The 20,433-nt window shown below is 43.2% G+C and overlaps 1 protein-coding gene across 3 annotated transcripts in view; it reads right to left on the bottom strand.

The window, feature by feature from the left end:
* CAMK1D (calcium/calmodulin dependent protein kinase ID) overlaps positions 1 to 20,433 on the bottom strand; it is a 363,622-nt gene that overhangs the window by 208,338 nt on the left and 134,851 nt on the right. For all 3 annotated transcript variants that reach the window (XM_054695091.1, XM_037510613.2, XM_054695092.1), the window contains exon 2: positions 4,975 to 5,106. In XM_054695091.1, the coding sequence (XP_054551066.1) occupies positions 4,975 to 5,106 (132 nt within the window). The remainder of the gene's footprint in view (positions 1 to 4,974; positions 5,107 to 20,433) is intronic.

Raw genomic sequence — 20,433 nt, 5'->3', positions numbered from 1 at the left:
GCCAGATTCAAATGAGTTAAACAAACTACAGGGGAGACTCTCTCTGAAGGCTACTACTTAATATAAACCAGCTGTCTCCCTGTAGGGCTCAGGCTGCCTCCCTTCACAGTCTACACGAGAGACACAGGTCTGGTCTAAGACAGCCAGGAATCCAGGGCCTGGGAGGTGTCCAGGTCTCTGGAGCCTCGCCCTCACCTGGTTCTGGTGTTCACTTTCTCTCCCACAAGCCCAGCCCCACCTCACTTCCTCCAATCTAGGCTGACTGTGGCCACAGGGAGGTCTGGGCTTTGATATCCACTGTCTCCAGCAGCCCTGAACCCTCCTGACAATGTTCTGAGACTTGACTTGACCAACCCTGAGGACGGTCACTCCACCGCTGCCCCGACTTCTTCAGCCACCTGCAAAAAGGCAGGTTCCCACACTTGAACCCAGCCAGTGGCTGATGCCTGCTCCCTACTGACAGGACAATGGACCCCAATTAATTCCTCTTTATTATAATGAATCCCCTTTATTATAATGAATCCAACACAGTTGAATTTCCTTCTGTAAATGAAACCTTTCTCCTAAAGGAAACTTCTCCAGGTCTGTGTTTGTGTGTGCACTTGCATGTGTACACACCTTTCCACATTCCTGGACACACCTTCACCCCCTGGGAGGTGACACCAGGAAGTAAGGGCCAGCAGCAGCTGTTTCAACACTGAGGAGGCTGCATGGGAGAATCACTAAGGCAGAGGGTGCTTTTTAACATGGCCAATATCCACCATAGCCTCCATTTCTAACTCATCTGGTCCAGAATGTGACCTGGGCATCAGCATGTTCTGAAAAGCTTCCCTGGTGATTTTAATATGCCACCAGGATTGAGAACCCCTGATTCAGAGACAAGAAGGCCAAGACATCCCAATGTACCAGATGCAGAAGAACATGCAATTTAATAGCAATTCCTACCCAGGCCCTTTCTGGGGATAAATTCATCTGGGGCAGTCAATAAAGCAACCACAACAGCACATGCTAAATTCTGGCCTTCTGTTTCATTTAAACAGTGCATGGGTGCCTTGGGGAAGGAAATTCTAGGGGGACTCAATCTGAGGAGGTAGGGAGAAGCAAATATTGTCTAAAAAATGTAAAAAATGATAAACGTTAAAATAAAAAAAATCTAAAAATAGGGGAACTTTTTAATATAATAAAGATTATTCTTAGTGGGAAAAAAATAAGCAATACCTTTTCAGCCATTTGAGCCTCAGTTTCCCAAGATGTGTACTAATAAGGGCTACTCTAGATATATCTACTTTGCTTCTCCCACTTCCTATTTTTCAGCTTCATGCATCTCCTCCACTTACCACTCATTGAAATGCAGACTGTTTATAGATTGGCTTATATACTTCTCAAAAAATGCTTTATATGTTGCCTTGACATTACATTTGAGTACCACCTGCCTTGTAAGTAAAAAATACACAGAAACGATAGCTCTTCAGTCCATTCCAGAGTATGTAAAACTTACGATCTGATATTCCATGATGCACAAAAAACTCCTTGGTGGCACCAGAGCAAACCTTCCCACTGGGAAAGTGCATGTGGGCCACATAGATCCTGTGCCCTGAATGCCAAGGTCAGGCTGGCAGCGCTTTCTGCTGCATAGCAACAGCCTACCATGATGCCTGCCACTTTTTATTCCCTCTGAGCTTGGTTTAATATCTACTTATCAAGTAGAAAATTCATTTCAGAACTATTTTCAGAGCAAGTATAAAGACATCCTTAAGATATATTAGCTACATTACTTTAATCCACTGAAATACATAAATCTCTCAACCTGCAATAAACTCAGCACGTAGGAGGGCAGGCAATCTCTCAGATGGGCCTACTTAGAGGAAAAAATGGCATGGAAATCTACACATGGCCAGGTCTATGTCAGAACTCAGTACAAACTGGGTCTCTTTAGGACTCCATCCACAATGATTTAGTTACAGGATCTATCAAAAGGTTTTTTACATATTGTTACAGGAAACATTATCAGCAAGTCCAGGTCACAGCTCAATCCCACACTTCAATGGAGAAATGGTCGCCTCTACAGGGATAGAGATCCCCAAAATCTGCAAACCTGCAGGTCCAAATCAGAACTCATCAGGTGCCCTTCTGCTCCAGCATCACTGATCTCATTCAGTTCATAAGGTCACTGTCCCCCCAGAAACCTGGTAGTCATCCCAGAATGCTATCTCCCCTTGTCCCTCTCCTTGGGTCCTTGTAATTACATTTGCTGCAACACTTACTTTTGTCTGTCCATTCCAGACCACAGCTCTTGTTCTAACATGCAGCTTCCCAGACTCCTCCAGTGGCCTCCCAGCTGCACTCCCTGTACTGAGTCTCAGCTCCTCTGATCTATCCTTCTAGGTTCTAAGTTCTGTCTCAACAAGTTTCCGAAACAACCCTGATCATGTTACTCCTTCCCTTCATGTTGCTCCTGACTGTAGAATGCTATTCAAACTATTCAAGCCCTTCCACAATCTGACCCTTTGGCCCCAGGTCCTCCATTCATCACGAGCCCTGGTTCCACAGGCTTGTGTTCCAAGGACCCCAGGCTGTGTCCCATGCTCTTACCTCAGTTTGTTCTTTCTAGTTGGAAATACCCTCTGCCTTTTTGCCCCCTGCAAAATCTACTCATTGTCCAGACCCACCTCCTCTATGAAACCTTTCCTCACACCCCACCCCAACGGAAGAAGTGACAGCTTGGCTCTGGGATCCCTGCTCAGACTTGTCTCAAGGCATCGACAGATACTTGGGGACACAACTATGAGGTCCTAAAGGGCAAGAACTGCATCTTAGTTTTTCAAGCTCAATATCTGGCAGTGCCACTGAACACCCAGTGGGAGTTTCATAAATCCCAGCTAAGTGAATGATCGTCCCAATGTCAGCATGAAAACACTGGCTCCAAACTATTTCCTGTACAATTCACATATTTTGTTTTCAGCTGCTGAGGATATAGAACTGCCTCTTGTTCCATTTGTAAATCATTTGCAGGGGAACAAAAAATAAATCAGCACAGGAGATACACCATCTACAAATCATTTCTTTGTTCTTTTCTCCTGAAAGAAGGGTCATGCTTGAAGGCACTCCAACAGCAGATAGTGAGAAACTATCAACAAGAGTTATTTCCAATCCCTGGCCTCCTACTTTTAAATGCCCTCTCCCTGGAAGTGACTGTTATGTGACTGAGGCATGAGGTGGAGACACTGATGAAAGCAGAATGTCGTGGCATAAATCAAGACTGACTTAGGAAGTCTATGTCTGCGTGCCACTTCCTGTGTAGACATAAAATAACACCAAGAATAAAAATGGACTTCCCCAACTTTATAACTTCTAAGTTCATGAGAAAGTCACATAAAAATAAGACCACACTCTTGATTCACAGTGGGCAACCCCAAGGTAGAAGCTTTGGAAGGGTCTGGGCCCACCTCGAATTCCCTCAAAAATGTCAAATACCTGGATGTGGCTGCATATTAATACCCAGTGAACACCCTCTTCTCCAGTGCTGATTTCATGTTGGAAAATGAGCAATTTAAATAAATGTTTCATTAACATAATGTTTTCCTGCTTGATGCTAATGTACTTAGAGTAATTTGTTTTCCCAAACTCTCTTCCATAGAATCATTTCATGCAATCCTCCACAGGACGATCTGAAAATCTTTGGGCCTCTAACAGACAATCCAGGGAACCTAGAAACCAACCAAACAAACAAGCAAGACCACTTAGACTAAAAGGCTCTGGGAGACCCATTTTTTCCAAAACACCTATCACATCGTGCTTTGGAAGAGGATGTTTAGCCCCACCATCAGGAGGGCGCTGGGTCTGAGCTGAGGGTACTTCAGCAGGCACTGCTGGTCCCTGAGAGAGAGAAGCCGATGAAAGAGCTTATTTAGGAAGCAGGTGGGGAGTGTGACATTTGCTTTTGAGCCCTACAAGGCTTGTTCCCATTCTGTTTTGCTTATCTGTACAGAGAGTCTTGCTATGTGCTGATTCCAAACCCCAAAAATTTCAAGGATAGTTCTAACATCTTTTATTAATAGAAATCCTTTAAACTTTCATAGAACAAAGCTCAGATACACTCCAAACATGCATAAGTAGGTACCACAGAAGGGTCTGATCCCCAAACCATGTGTGACACAGAGATGGCTTGACAATGATGGTGTAGAAAGAGAGAACCTTCTGGGGGTGTCTGCCTAGATCAGTGTGGTTCTCCATGAGCCATTACACTGGGAGGGGAGATATTGATTTGGCTCTATTACATGTGGGGAGCCAAAAAAAAAAAGAAAACCTCAGCGAATAAATGAAGCACCTAAACAGTGACTTCTGTGAAACTTGCTGGTACCAACCAAGTCTGTGGTAGAGCATGGAGACCCTCCAGAGCATGGAAATAAATGGTGGGGTTGGCATCCCAGGCTTTGCCAGCCATGAGCTGCAAAGGCATTGGACAAGTGACTTTACACTCTGAGCTTCATCTCATTATAAAATAAAGCAGCAACAACAATAAAATAATAATAGTACCAGCCACAACAGCAGCAGCAGCTATCCATTACTGAACTCTTACTATGCAGCAGGTGCAGAAAGTGCTTTGCATTTCATTTCACCCTCAGAACACACTGCAAGGGAGATGCTTATAACTTCAGTTTACAAAAGGGGCTCAGTGCTCAGTAATTTGCCAAGGTCACCCAGCTAAAGTGATTGTGGGACCTCAGTTCAAAATCAAGTGCACCTGAGCACTGTGTTCTTTGGACTCAAATGATGCCTGCAAATGTTCTAAGAGATGATACCTATGTGGATACATATGTGACTGTCAGTCATCATGAACAAAGCCCACTTCCTGTAGGCTTGACGGTATGTCTGGACTCTGGGAGGCCAGCCTCAGAGAGCCTTCTCCACCCCTGGATTAGGGACCTGATAGAAACCATGCACAGTGGCGGAAGGAGGTCTCCTGGCACTTACTTTCTCAGAACGGCTATCTCATTCTCTATGCTGCTTTCTTTGCCTTTCAGCGCCTTCTTAGGGATACACTTCACCGCAAAGAGTTTTCCAGTGGCCTTCTCTTCGGCTAAAACCACTTCAGAAAATGCCCCACTGTGAACAAAAAAGAAAAAGAAGCAGCTTAGATTTGGGAGTTTTGGGTTTCACAAGGCTTCCTCCTACTGCCCCCCCCCCAATTCCTGTACCAAAGCTTGACCAATAATAATGATGAGAGTGACCACCAGTAGTGTTGTTACTTTTTTATTCAGCATCAACCCCCACCAAACTTCCTATACAAAGAAGTATACACACACACACACACACATGGGCCCTCATGCAATGGGTGATGGATGAGGATGGATGTCTTTGTCTGACCACCTCCTGAGGCCACCTGCCACCCTGAAGTACAGCATGTAGCAATCACTTTGGAACAGAAAGGAATGCTCCCCGGAAGATTCCTGCACAAGATGATACCCTCCCCCATCCACAAGGACTAGAAAGTCATAGCAAAATGTCTAGATTCCTCGCAGGCCCAAGAAAATTTCAAAGCACTTTGCAAATGTTTAATTAATTCTCACAGATAGGTAAGGATGTAATTAAAGTGTGAGCTGGTGCCACACGTGGTATTGACACGGGGTTAATTAATTGGTAGGGGCATGCAAGTCTTCAATAAGCAGCTTGTTTCTTTTTCAAACCAAATAAGCAAACAAACAAAAACACACATGGTACCCTGAGTGGGGGAGATTTTCCTGACTGAAAATAAGAATTTAACTCCACCACGGCAGAGCAACAAACTAAAAATTTACCCAGAACCCTTGTGCCCAGAGAGTCCATTTCTCTAAAAAGTGGGCTGTGATCAGAGAGCCCTGAACAGGCCCTCAGCACCCACTCTGCCAGCCCCTATGTTGCCAGCAGGCTGTGCCTGGTATTGTGCTGGGGGCTGGACACAACCTCCCTAACGGCTCCAGACCTCAGCAGGTTGGGCTCTGTGTGTGTGTAGGCTAAGGAATAACAAGACCCACTCCCTGTCCCAAAATTATCAGGAGCAACTCTTACTTTCTCATTGATACACTAAACATGGTGTCTTCACAGTTAGAGACAACTTTTCTACATTAAAAGAAACCACGAGAAGGATCGATGTCAACCAAATACCAGTGCCTTGGGACTTGTGTTCTTCAGATGAATCAAAGAGCTGCCTAGCAAGGGGATGGTGTCTGTCTTTCCCTGTCCCTGCCCATCTGACAGGATATGCCATCTGTCACCAACCGAGGGAAGACAATATATATTTTTAGAATCCTTTCTAATGAGAGGGATTCACTTCCACTTTGTGCAATTGACTATAAATCTTTAGAACAGTTCCTACTGGAATGGGGGCAGGGGGACTGTCTGTCTAACTTTAAGGTTGGTATGTAATTACATGGACCTGAGGGGCACAGATAGGCATTCCACAAAACAACCAAATGGAAAATGTCAGAATAAGGATCTTCGGATGAGATCCACAAATAATTGACCAAGTAGAATTCTTGCCCCTCAGTTCTACATGGCTGCCTTAGACAGAAACCGGCTAGAACATACCAGAACAGCAACTGATATATATGCATATAAACACACAACAGATTAATCACAAAATGATACATGGAATCAGACATTCCAATGATTCTTGGTCACTATCAATGGCTTTCACTCAAGAAAACCAAGCCATACCAATTTGAGAGAATCCCCCAGCCCAAGAGTGGCCTCACCACTGTTTCAGGGACAGACCAAGGTGGATTCACCTCTAAGACAGAAGTCCCCGATGACTACATCCAAGCTCCCTTTTGCTCCCCTCCATGAGGTGGAATTAGAATTATGTCAGAGATAAGAAATATCTGTGAGAAAAGGCTAGAACCCTGGGTGATTTTATGCCAGATCCTCCATGTTTTCATTTTCAGTTTTCTTATTTGCCATTGAGTCCCTGGTACTAACAACACTGGTAATCTCCCCCTGGAGTATGCCTGATTTTCTGTGTCCACCTTCCACTTTCCGGCCGAGCCGCTACAGCATGGGCCAACAACAGCTAAGGGACTTCTCCTTGCTGTGTTCGTGCCCCACTCATGTCCACCATGCCTCTTCTTCAGAACATGCATGATAACAGACCATAGTCTATGCCCAGGAGGCATCCCGTTAAGCTGCAGCACCTAAATTGTACATTCATGTATCCCATAAAAGTGCTTCCTTGCTCTGTGGCACATCCCCGCCCTGTAAAACACAGTTTCTGCAGGAATCAACCCCTGGAACCCTGTCCTTTGTGACTTCAGGAGGGAGGGACTCTGTGACCCCCACAGTGAGGCAGCTCACAGGGTAGATACATAAAGGGCTTCATGAGCTGAGCAACTGGGGGTTTGTTAACAAACTAGCCCACAGGGGCAGGGCTGGCCCCAGATGGCTAAGGGAGCCTCCAGAGGCCTCTACCACAGTTACTGAGAAGAGTAGCAAAAGCATAAAGGCGAGGTGAAGCCCCATCCTTTCAGACTGAAAGTCAGCCTGCAAATCCACCTCCAGGTGTATACACACACGCACACACACACACACACACACACACACACACACACACACACACACTGGAAAGTAGGGACTTGAACAGACATTTGTATGCCCATGTTCCCAGCAGCATTATTCACAAGAGCTGAACAGCAGGAACAACACGAACATCCATCAGTAGATGGGTGGCTAAACAAAACATGGCTAGCTGTATGATGGAACTGCCATAAAAGAGGAACAGAACCTCACAATCTGGCTATAACACAAACGAACCTTGATTCTACTAAGTGAAATAGGCCAGAGTCAAAAGGCCAAGCCCTACCTGATCCCATGCATGTGAAGCACCTACAGCAGTCAGTTCATCGAGACAAAAAGCAGAATGGTGGTGCCAGAGGCGAGGGGGGGGGTGTGGGGAGGGGAGCTAGTGTTTCCTCAGTACAGTCTCCATGGAGGAAGAAGGGTTCTGGCAATGGTTACCCAACAGCGTGACTGTATTTAATGCCACTGAACTACATGCTTCAAAATGGCTAAAATGGTACATTTTATCATTTTATGTTATGTATATTTTACCACAATAAAAAAAATGTAAATCTGCCTGTTCTACTCAATGACATTGCCTGGCGATGGACACATTGGGAAAATATGATCACCCTTTTCTCACCTCACCTCCCTGAAGGAGAACGCAGCTCTGTGAATAATTGTAGGGTACCTGGTATGTCTTTATTTGACATGGACAGAGAACTATGGCATGTATCAACTAATCCAATTCTTTGAGCACCCCCAAGAAGCACATGGGAAGTTGCTGTCATGCCCATTATACAGATGAAGACACTGAGGCTCAGGCAACAAAAGTGAGGAAAGAGAACACAAGTTCCCTAAACCCTCTGAGGTCATTAAGTGGGGTTGACGCACGCAACCATCAGGGAGCCTGCCTCACAGCTGGGGAAGGTGATGGAAACCCATGGTCAGAATGTGCCTTTGGGGAGCTGCCAGCCTTCCCCCATGGCGCAAGTCCACCTCATTTCCTCCTGTAGCCAAACAGTGTGCAGTTACCTTCTTTAAGCTTTCCAAACAAAGCTCTTTAGTCTTAGGGGATATAAGATTAGAATAAATTGTTATTGTTCCTGCAATAAATAGAAATCACTTGAAGACACTTCCCCTGTTCCAGGAAAGCTAATTAAAAACATCAGAAGCAGAAAGTCATGAACGACAATGAGCTTGGGCACTTTCAAGTAATTACCCAACCAAGTGGTGGGGAGGGGGGCAGCGAGGAGAGGGGGGCAGGGAAGACTGGGCGGGAGCTGGCAGCAGGAAGGAAGGCAGGGAGAAAAATGATCTGAGGCCCACAAAACCTCAGGCAACGCAAAGAAATAAATTCCCAGGAACACAAGCAGGGACAGAGTTACAAAGTTTAGAAAATACAAAGAGGGCCTCCCCGGTGGCGCAGCGGTTGAGCGCTGGGTTGCGAAGCTGCCCGCAGCCACTGTGGCGCCGGTTCGATCCCCGGCTGCTCCCCAGCCACCGGAGGAGGGTCCCATATGGCGCGCAGACCTCTCCTGCCGCCCGCTGCTCCCCTCAGCAGTGTACTTCGGTCCTTCTGCCTGCTCTGCTCCCCACTCTGGCTCTGGTGAATTCTCTCACCCTCCCGCGCTTCTGACTGTACCCAGTGCATGTATAAACAAAAACAAAACAAAACAAAATAAATAAATAAATAAAACATGCCTCTATAAAATTAAAAAAAAAAAAAAAAAAAAAAAAGATTTAGAAAATACAAAGAGGTCAAAGCAGGTTGTACTCTATCAACCATGAAATGCGACAACTGCACTGCTCCTTTCAAGAAGAATGGCGGAGCCTTCTAGTCAGACTGAATGGCAATTGCAACCTCTTCAAATGGCAGCCTATGGGGCAGCCTGCACCTGCCTGGCAGCCAGGCCCTCCCCCTATATTCTCTGACTTCTCCCCCCTCCTCCATTTGACTGGAACTAGGCAGGCTAGCTCCCCACGCCAACCCGGGACTGGGGATGGCTCCTAATTGCTACATTCAAGACTACATACTTGCTGCTCATCCTATATAGTCTTTGGTGTGACAACTGATGACATTGGCCTCCTTCCTAAAAATCTCCTCTCCTGGGTTTCCCAAGATAGTTCTCTCCTTCACTTTTATGTCTGTTTCTCGCCATCTGCATGTGCTGCTCTTCCTCCTCAATGTCAATGATTCCTGAGGTTTCATCCTCAGGGCCCCTTTATCTGATTCCATACCCTGCCTCTGGGTAATCTGCCTCTTCTAGTTTCTACCACCACCTGTGACCCCCTGACTTTGATCTCAATTTCATCTCTCATGTGTAAGTCTCATCTTTCCAGCAGGTGTCCCTAAAGCCCGGCCACTCAGGAGCAGGACAACACCAGAAGAAGAAATAGCATCTTCATCTCCAAACTTCTCTCTCCTCCATTCTTGCTCTCATTTCTACCCATTCTGTGACTCAGCCTAGAAACCTATTTCACTCCTCTATTTCTCATTACCGTCACCAAGTATATTCAGATCTTCCATTAAGCAAGACTCTAACTGCCAGTCTGTCCTACCTCTGCACCACCAATGGTCTAAGTTCCAGTGTTTCACACTGAACTAGCTGGCCCCTACTCTCCAGGTCCCTGTGGCCCCAGCAAGCTTACCTCCCACCTGCAGCTGAAATTCCTTTTCTAAAACAGAGATCTGATTATGTTGCTCTCATACTTAAAACTTGGAGACTTTGTGTCTACACAGGGTAAAGTCTAAACTCATTTACAGGCTATCCATGGCATCCAAAGCTCTTCCCAAACTCATCTCAACTCTATGGACTCATCTGGCACTAGAACCATCTTGCAAAAACACACACGTCACTGTAATACAACCACATCAGTCAGCTTCCCATGCCTTTCACACCATGGCCTTTGCCCAAGGCCTGTTCATTGTCCCTTTCCCTTGAACACCATTTCCTTCTCCTTCTGTTTGGCAAGATTCCATTTGTTTCGTAAAGTGCCCAACTGTTATGGGCACACCTTGGAGATATTGTGGGCTGGGTTCCAGAGCAGGAAAGTGGGTGTTGAAATAAAGCGAGTCACATGATTTTTTGTTTCCCAGTGAATATCCAGTTATGCGTATGCTCTCCTGTAGCCTATTAAATGTGCAGTGGCATTATTCTAAAAAGCAGTGTACATACCTTAATTAGATACTACTATGTTGCTAAAAAATGCTAACCACCCTCTAAGCTGTTGGAAAAATGGTTCCTACTGACTTGCTCGATGTGAAGTTGCCACAAATCTTCAATTTGTTTTTTAAAAAATGAAATACCTACAGTGCAATGAAACAAAAGATGCCTGTACATTTCCTTCACTCTGAAGGCATCTCAATTTCCTCCCAACCAGGCAGAATGAGGCCTGCATGCTTGGCTAATACCTACACAACCCTGCTTACACATTCCACTGTGATACTTTATCTTCTTGCCTCTGTAAGAGCAGGAGTCCTAGCTTGTCTGTGTCTTCACACCTAACAGTACTTGACACAGATGGCAGTTTTAATGATGACCAAGGCGGTTTTAACAATGATCATTATTTAGGGCTCTCTTCTGGTTTCCCAGCATCCCACATGTCCCCAGCGCTGTAGAGCCACAGAAAAAAAATGATATATTCTAATTATCTGCTACTCAGAGTTGAGGAAAATAATGCTGTCCCTCTCCTTTAAAATGCTTTATATCTGGATTTTCTATTCGATTCCATTGGTCTGTGTGTCTGTTCTTGTTCCAGTACCATGCAGTTTTGATGATTATGGCTTTGTAGTAAAGTTTGAAGTCTGGGTGTGTGATGCCTCCATTTCCTTCTTTTTTTCTCAGGAGAGCTTTGGCTATTTGGGGTATTTTAGCAGCACTATTTACAATAGCTAAGCTTTGGAAACAACCCAAATGCCCAAAAATAGATGACTGAATCAAGAAGATGTGGTACATATACACCGTGGAATATTACTCAGCATTCAAAAAAGATAAACACATGCAATTTGCAGCAACATGGATGGCGCTGGAAGGGATCATGCTCAGCGAAATAAGCCAGAAAGAAAAAGAAAAATACTGCATGGTCTCACTCATAGCAGGAATCTAGAAAACTTAAATAAGAGACCAGGAAAAAGAATAACTAAAGAAAGAAAATATCAAAATCAACAAACAACTATGAACAAGAGACACTCTATGGGGGTGGGGGGTGGGGAAAGGAGAGCTTGGGGTAAAAATAAAGGGGCTGTAATTGTATGTGGAATATAAAAATAAAATTTAAATTAAAAAAAAAATTAAAAAAAATTCCAGTCCAAAAAAAATCAAAAAATAAATAAATAAAAATGCTTTATAATGTATTCTTTTCGATTTCTATGCACACCTATGCAGAAAGAACTTCAAAGGTTTCCCTTGTAGCACAGACGCTCTTTGGGTTTTTCCTGATATATTTTGAAGCATGCACTATGGGCTTGAATGCTGAAGTGAGGGTTCATAGTTGAGCAATACTGTAATGACTGTCTTGATTGATAAAAATATAAAATTGGATAGTTGATAATATATGTCTCCCCCACCAAATCTTCATCCTGATTAAATAAGCAAAACAGGAGAGAGAAGAAGGCAGGTTTTTAGATAAGAGACTTTAGAAAACACATAATCATAGGAGAAATAAAAATTAGGGTGTTTTAAAAACTACTTTTTCAAGTTGTGACAAGTGTTTATTTTATTTTGAAAGAAAATGATTATTCTATTTTTAAAAACACACCAAGTTATCTAAATTAAATCTGACAAGTTACTGAAAAGGTCAAACAAAAAAGGTGTTCTTGATGTGCTAAATATTTTCTGCTCCTGCAGATAGGCAGTACAAATTACAAAGTTGAGTCTTCCCCCTTTTCATCCACATTTCAAAGAAAATCAAATCATCACCTAGAGGCAGCCTTCTCAGATGGTAAACCAGGAAACCCAGGAGGAAATTAATCTTTGGAGAGCTGAATTTTCAAGACTAGTGGGAAATGTTACATGTTCTCTATTGACTAAAGAATTACAAACAACTACTTTTGCTTTTAACTTCATAAATAATGCTCTGAAAATAGGCTTTTCATTTTGCTTTCTGGAGTCAGTGGTAAGAAAGGAAACTGGGGCTATTCAAGCACATTTTCCAAGCCACGAAGCCCACCGACCTGAGGCTGACAGCCAATCTTCTCTGAGTAAAGTGATCGCAAGGAGGCCTTGGCTAAAAGTAGACATTAAAGGTTCTGTGAACTACATGTAAAACTTTACCTTCCAGTTGCTAAAAAGAATTCATAGAGTCATTCAGAGCAGCTTATCTCCAGATCTGCTGCTAGACATTGGAGCCAGAACTAAGAGTTAAGTCATCCCAGATACATAAGGGTTAACTCACCTACTCACTACCAATTATTATCATAGAAAAAGTAAACACAAGAATCTATGGATTTTGTGTTCCAGTTTCTAATGATCTTTTTTTTTCTAATGATAGGTTTCTAATAATATGAATTTGTTAAGGACAAATATCAGGTAATGTCTAAGAAGAGTAGTATATGTGCTGGCCATTCTAAGTGTGCATCATTTTAATAAAAATTTTCATATAGGAGCAATTTAAACACAAATTTGACAGACATTAGTTCTAACAACCTGTGTGATGTGTACATTTTAGGTACTCCATAAATGTTTGTCCAGTTGAACTGGCCAAACCTTAAAAAGATGCTGGGTTTCAATAAGAATCAGAAATTAATTCGTAGGCTGTCTTTTTGATTCATGGCAGTACACTAAACCAATCACTCGGTAAAATTATATCCATCCCAAATTAGACCAAGAAATAATCAGATGGTGCTGAAATGATCTGCTCTATTAGCTTAGAGTCAGCTATTATTGGATCATTGCCTCTCGTGCTCTTTAGTCATTTTACATACAAATCAGATTGATTGTGTTATTAACTTTATTACAGCATCGTCTCTCCCCTATTGCCATTATTGAGTTGTGCAACTGGACCGACAGACATTACCCGCCCCCTTCCCAGACCTTGAACTACAAATTAAAATGCCATTTCCCACTAAGCATATCATTTTCCTCAGTAGAAAAAAACCGAAACAGTTAAAAATGAAGTTGGTGATATTTGGCTTTAGACCCCTATGATAATAGACAGGTGTGTTTAGCCCTCTTGTTTTAGAACAGAACCCAGTCTTAAAATAGAAAAATATTTCTGCTAACTCTAATAATTGACCCCAGAGTATTCAAATGGATAATTACAGATGTGGGGTCAGATGGTTTTAATGTCCAAGCAACTCTCTGGGCAGAATGTAGGCAATTTTAGAAGTGGCACTAACTCTTTCTGGTAGAACTCAGTTAAAAATTCTTCGCTAACTCACACTAATCCAGCCCAATGACCTAACAAAAGTCAGGTCCAACCTGAAAAATAAAGGTCTCCAAGCAAACAGAGCAAAAAGAAAGTCTTGCTTTCACATGCCTTAACAACAAATATGTGTAAGTGAAACTTGGCGTCCACTTTGTGGATTTCAGTGTATATTATAAAATGTTCTACTTTACAATTACATAATAGGCCATACATTAGTTTATGTTAACAGCTAACCTAAAAGTATTCATATTCTATGTCTTAAAAAATAATCTAAAACACAGGCTCTTATCAATTTGGATCTAACCTGTTCAAGGTAGACACATATCCTTAACTTTAGTTATGCATAAGAGTAGGAAGATTCCTAAATAAAGCCAATCCTTTCCACTCAAAAAATACCGTTTTCCTCTTCAACTGGTAAATTCCACAATGAAGAGTAACTTTATTTAACTTCTTAAATATTCATGGAATTAGTCTGATTTTTTGCTCAAATTGATTTTCATACTAACCACATCCCTGCATCTAAAAGTACTAGAACAGGCTTGGGTTGTGGCGACGCTTAACACCGGGCAAGACGTCAAAACACCAGCATAATCATTGGGTGGGACATCTTTGATTTCTTAAAGTTCTTCTGTAACACTATTTCTTTACCGTTAATTGCTTCACTGATCTAAATGTGGAAGACAAATAAATTCCAAATGAATGCCTACTTTAAAGAACATGCTTCATTTAACAGCACAACTTTTTCCGCCTTCACTTCTCTGATGGGGTCTCATATTTTACCCCTGTTCTTCTCAGGTCACTTGTAAAAAGTCGATATGGAACCTGAATGAGTCAGTCATTTTCTTATCACACCAACAGAGGCATTAACATAAGCCCAGTTTGGGGAGACAGTGGCAGGATAAAAGATTGGGTTGTTTTAGGATGACAGTCTCATTGCAGCCACAGCTAAAGGGTTAGTAACAGTGGAAGGCACAGAATGTGTCCTCCTGGGCCCAAGCCACATTTGTGCCAGGTGACAGGTGATGGAATTGATAAGTTGGATGAAACTTGAACTCCCAATAAATATTCTACCTTTCTTTATCTTCACTGACCTTCTGGGTGATGATTCTCATTGCACCCTGAGATCTGTTTAATGGGGATTCTCCTGGTGAGAGAGTTCTTGAAAGCAGTCCTTCCCTTTCTCACTACCATCCCCTGTGGCAGGAAAACCTGAGCTAGCAGACTCTCATGCCCCCTTCTGTGATTGTCACAAAAATCCAGTGTCTACCTAATGCCAAATACACAGCCTTTGTAGGGGTTAGTGGACACCATCATCAAATGGTGGGCACAGAATAGATAGTTATGCTTATTCCCAACTGGTCATTCCTCACAGATTCTTTCTCTCACTGAGACCCTCCAGAAGGATCATATTTAAGCATGTATTAAACCTGTGACATCAGATATAGTAAACAGATAATTTTAGTTGAATTCTTTTTTTCCTCCTCCCTATTCCTAAAATGAAATTCTTTTTAAAAAAAAAAGATTTTTATTTCCATTTTTGGGTAGAAGAACTGGGGTGCAGGCCAGAGGTACAGGGAAGTGAGAGAATTCATCAGAGACAGGGTAGAGAGCAGAACAGGCAGATCCACCAAAACACACTGCTGAGGGCAGCAGCAGGTGAGACAGGGGAGGTCTGCTGCACCATGTGGGTTAGTTAGCTCCCTGGCTGGGGTGAAACCCAGGCTGTGGCAGTGATAGCTCTGAGACTCAACCCTCAGGCCACCAGGGAGGCCCCCTAAAATGAAATTCTAAGTGACATGCCAATCAAACTCACACATCAATATACTCAGTCTTTCAAGCTCCCTCATAAAGGAAAAAAAAGTCCTTATTGGCATAACAATTACTGCACAAAAGGACCATTAAGCTGCATCTATGGAAAGAAAATAGGAAGAATAGCATGACCTGGTTTAAAAAAAAAAATCAATGTAAGTTTGAAATAACAAAACATTGGAAATATTCTAAATATCTATCATTAAGTAACAGGTTAAGCAAATTACAATCTAAAAATACAACAGACTACCATGCAGTCATTTGAAATAACTCAGTAGATTTATGTGCACTGATATGGAATTACCTCCAAAATGCATTGTACAGTGAAAAAAAATAAGGTGTGGAGCAATGCATATATTGTGCACCCACTTGCATAACACACACACACACACACACACACCCCTCCGAAAGGACAGGTAAGAATAAAATGACACCAATATCTCTAGTGAAAGGCCTAAGAATGAGGTCAGTTGGGGTACTTACATTTTACCCATTTTACTATATACACATACTATTTTTCCATTAAACATTATCTAAAGAAGTAGAGAAAATTTGGGGGAGATAAAAAAGAGTCAATAATAATCTAGGCAAAGTGAGTATCTGGAAAACTAAAGTGGGAATTTGAAATTGGTCCTGAATGATGAGTACATTTCAACAGGCAAAAAACATCAGGGGAGACAGAGGGACACAGTGGCTGCCGATAGCTTCATAGTGCTGAGGCTTAACTCCTTGCGCCACCTGGAACGTCTGAAGTTTTTGGTTTTGGTTTTTTTTTTTTTTTTCATTATTTGCTAAGTATTTTCTCATTCCACCATTAATACTGCATGATAACATCCATTTTACGCCTGAGAAAACTAAAGTTCGAAGAGGTTTAGAACTTTCCTAACAATGTAATAAACTGACATTCTGAACTTGGTTTGACGCCAAAGTCATAGTTTTTATTTTTTTCATTTTTAAAACCCTGTCACCTTTCCAGATGTAGTGAATTTAACAATTGGGAAAGAGTAACAACATTGGGAGGGTGGGGCAGCAGAGGTGTTTTCACTGTATTTCCTTCCAAAATAATACCCAGATTCACACCTACACTGTGTTAATGGCTATCTGGACTATTCTAAGTAAAATCACTAAAATTTTCTTAATCAGAGACCTTCACATGGAACCCCGACAACTTTGGCTTCCTTCTAAATGTCTGACTTAGATGGAAATGTCTTCAGTCCCAAAGGCAGAAAGCAGAAGTCTCTTGCCCTTACTTACAGGAACACATGCCTTCTACTAAAAGAAAGTGGAGATTTTTTAATTTGTACTTTCTGTTCTTGTTCCTACACCACTAAATGTCTTCAAATTAGGCCCCTTTCTAATTTCCTTTAGTTCTTAAAACTCCACATAATAATTTTCATTCTTTTCAAAAATTGAAAATTTAGTAGACTCAAGATTGACCCTCACATTGTCCTACCTGTTATTCCTTCTCTTTCTAAATTGCCCACTCATTTGATTACTCATTTCCTGATTAACAGAGCTGACTTAACTCCAAGTGCAATGGACAAGTCTCCCATGTCCTACAGCATGATCGCATTACCATTTTCCAGCTGAAAGAAAAGTTCCCCATCCATAGCCATTAGTGCCTTGGTCTAAAGCCCTGTTCCACATTCAATAGCACACACACAAACTACTAATCGACTTGTTGTATGGTACTTCTGGCTGAAAATAAAAGCCTCCCGAGTGGTTTATCCATGAAAACAAAAGATCATTCCCTAGATACCACTGCACACAAGTCTAAGCCAGAAGCTGCAGGACAGTGTTCATTGAGCTTTTCTCAATTGCTTGGTCATGGAAGTTATGACCTATCCAAGAAACAATGGGAATGAATGTGGCTAAAGCACCTCTCCCAGCCCTCACCTGTCTCAATGATAGGAAAGGTAACCACAGAGGCCACTGCCCCAGGCCCAGACTGCTGGACTGCTCCCATTAGAGCAGCTGCTGGCTCTGCTTCTCAACCCATGCGAGGCAGGATGCACCAATGGGTACCCCATGACTGTCTTTCTTTGACATGCACTGGGTCAGGGTCAAGCCACTGTGAGATTTATAATCTATTAACAATTAGATTCCCCTGGGTGGAGTAATTTAAAAATCCAAAAATCTTGCCTATCTGAAAATCTCTCCCTAAATTGCCCATTTAATGAGCCTGAACCCTCTTTGGGTCAAGGGATATATTTCTGACCTATTCTCTGAAACCCAAGTGCCTTTCCCAGGCATGTGCCACATAGAGACATTAGCTCCTGCTCAGCAGTAGTCCTTAATGACACTGGAAACCATCCAGAGTTAGAACATTAGTAAGTGCTCCCCTGTGATGATGAACTTCACTATCAAAGAAATCTGAACTACAAGCTGTTGCTGACCATGATGCATTCATGTCACACTACTTCCCGGGGGTGGGGAAGACGGAGGCAAATGTCCCCTGGCCCTGCTGCTGTCTCCGTGAGCAGGTCATGCAGCCGTGAGCTGGCAGGGGGCAAAAGCACAGGCCACCTGGTGAACAACTGTATGCTGAGCACAGTTACATGGCAGGCCCTGGGGACAGAGAGAAACTGGAACAAGCTTTCTGCCCAGGAAGCTCTCATGCCAGTGAGGAAAGGGGCAGACTAACAACAACCTATGTCAAGTGTTGGCAAGAGCTAGAAACAAAGATGAAACAGGGTTAAAAAAAAGAGCATGTATAATTAGAGATGAGATGGCCAGGGCAGGCCTCTTGGCTGAGAATTGAATGAATCAAGGAAGAGAGCCACGAGCTTATCTAGACTTTTCCAGGATGAGGGACCCACACATGAAGGCCTAAGTTGGCTTGATGAGAGAAGAGCAGGGGTCCAGAAAGCCTGGGGCTGTGCAGGAGGAGCAGGAGGGAAATCCAGTGCACCTATGCTCTTGGCAAGTACTGGCAAGTTTTGTTTTCGCTATCTTTTTTTATCTTTGTAGTTCTTTATTTAAAACAGATTTATTTTTATTTATTTATGCATACAAGAACTGGAGTGTAGGCCAGGGTGCGGGGGGTAAGAGGATTCACCAGAGACAGAGCGGGGAATAGAACAGTGGATTGACTGCAATACACTGCTGAGGGGAGCAGTGGGTGAGACAGGAGAGGTCTGCTGTGCCTTGTGGGTCACCTCCCTGGCCAGGGATCAAACTCAAGCTGCAGATTTGATAATGCTGAGACTTAAACCCTTGCACCTCCAGGGAGGCCCTGTTTTTGTTTTCTGAGAGATAGATGAAGCCACTGGTTTTAGACACATTTTTCTTCAGTGTTAGAGCATTAAAAAAAAAAAAAAAAAAAAAAAAAGCAGAGAATCAGGTCTAGCACTCACTTCACAAACACCATCTTTCCAGATCAATTCACTGATCATCCCCATGCTCCCTAAGAAGTAGAGTTGCTACTGATTTAGTGAAAGTTCCTTCCATAGCGAAGAGAAGGTTCTTTGCTGGGTCAAATGATCTCATGAAGCTGCTTAGCCTCATCATCTTTTTTTTTTTTTTTTTTTTTAAAAGATTTATTTTATTTATTTATTTATACAAGCACTGGGTACAGTCAGAAGCGGGGGAGGGTGAGAGAATTCACCAGAGCCAGAGCGGGGAGCAGAGCAGGCAGAAGGACCGAAGTACACTGCTGAGGGGAGCAGCGGGCGGCAGGAGAGGTCTGCGCGCCATGTGGGACCCTCCTCCGGTGGCCGGGGAGCAGCCGGGGATCGAACCGGCGCTGCAGAGGCTGCGGGCAGCTTCGCAACCCAGCGCTCAACCGCTGCGCCATCGGGGAAGCCCAGCCTCATCATCTTTTGCTTCAATTTTGCCACCTGCAAGACGGAGATGATGCTCCACTTCCTTCAGGTTAAAAGTACCAAAGGTGAACCCCTCCCTCTACCCCCACTTGCAGGCCCCACTGGGAGAAAAGCTTCAGAGGCCAGAACTCAGATAGCGATACTTCCCACACACCGGCTGCCTGCGTATCCTCTGCGCAGCACCGGCTGTGTGGAGAATAACAATGCCTTTCCACATCTAATCACCAATCTGCTGGATACCTAGCAACTGGCCTGCACGTCCTCAGGCCCTCCCGGAACTGGCACTTCATCCACATAATGGCAAAAGTCATTTCCTATATCAACAATAGAAGTTATGGAAATGTATTGAGGCCACACACACACACACACACACACACACACACACACACACACTAACGCAAATGATTTAACATTTTTCCTATTTGCCACATACTTTAGTGCTTCTGAAAAGTCTGCTTAAAAATAGAAGGGAGACCCACAAATTGTTTCACCATTAAATCAGATCCACCTCAGAAGCCGCAGTAAAATGAACGCCCCTTCCCTAGCACTGCTGCCTTGCCTCTCCTCCAAGAACACATCATGACGCCTCAACCCCTGTAAGTGACAGGATTTCAGAACTACAGAGATTGTCTGTCAGTCTCCGCAGGATGCCATCCTGGCATCTTTCCTGAGGGTAAATACCGGGGACAATGATAATGGCCTTGTTTCCTTACTTGATTTTAAAAGAAAAATACCTGTCCTGACCGCCCTTCCAAGTGTGTGCAGCTCTTTGCTGGTGGGGCCTTTCTTTCTCTATGAGCTTCATAGTATTTGAACAGAGAAGATCAAAGTATAAATTTTTAAAAGGAAGAGAGAACACATGTCACATCATCACTCCTCAGCAGAGCATCTGATAGCACGT

Source organism: Talpa occidentalis, unplaced genomic scaffold (assembly GCF_014898055.3).
Source record: "Talpa occidentalis isolate TD23 unplaced genomic scaffold, MPIMG_talOcc4v2.1 talOcc4.14, whole genome shotgun sequence".
Classification (NCBI taxonomy): domain Eukaryota; kingdom Metazoa; phylum Chordata; class Mammalia; order Eulipotyphla; family Talpidae; genus Talpa; species Talpa occidentalis.
This window is presented reverse-complemented; position numbering and strand designations above follow the sequence as displayed.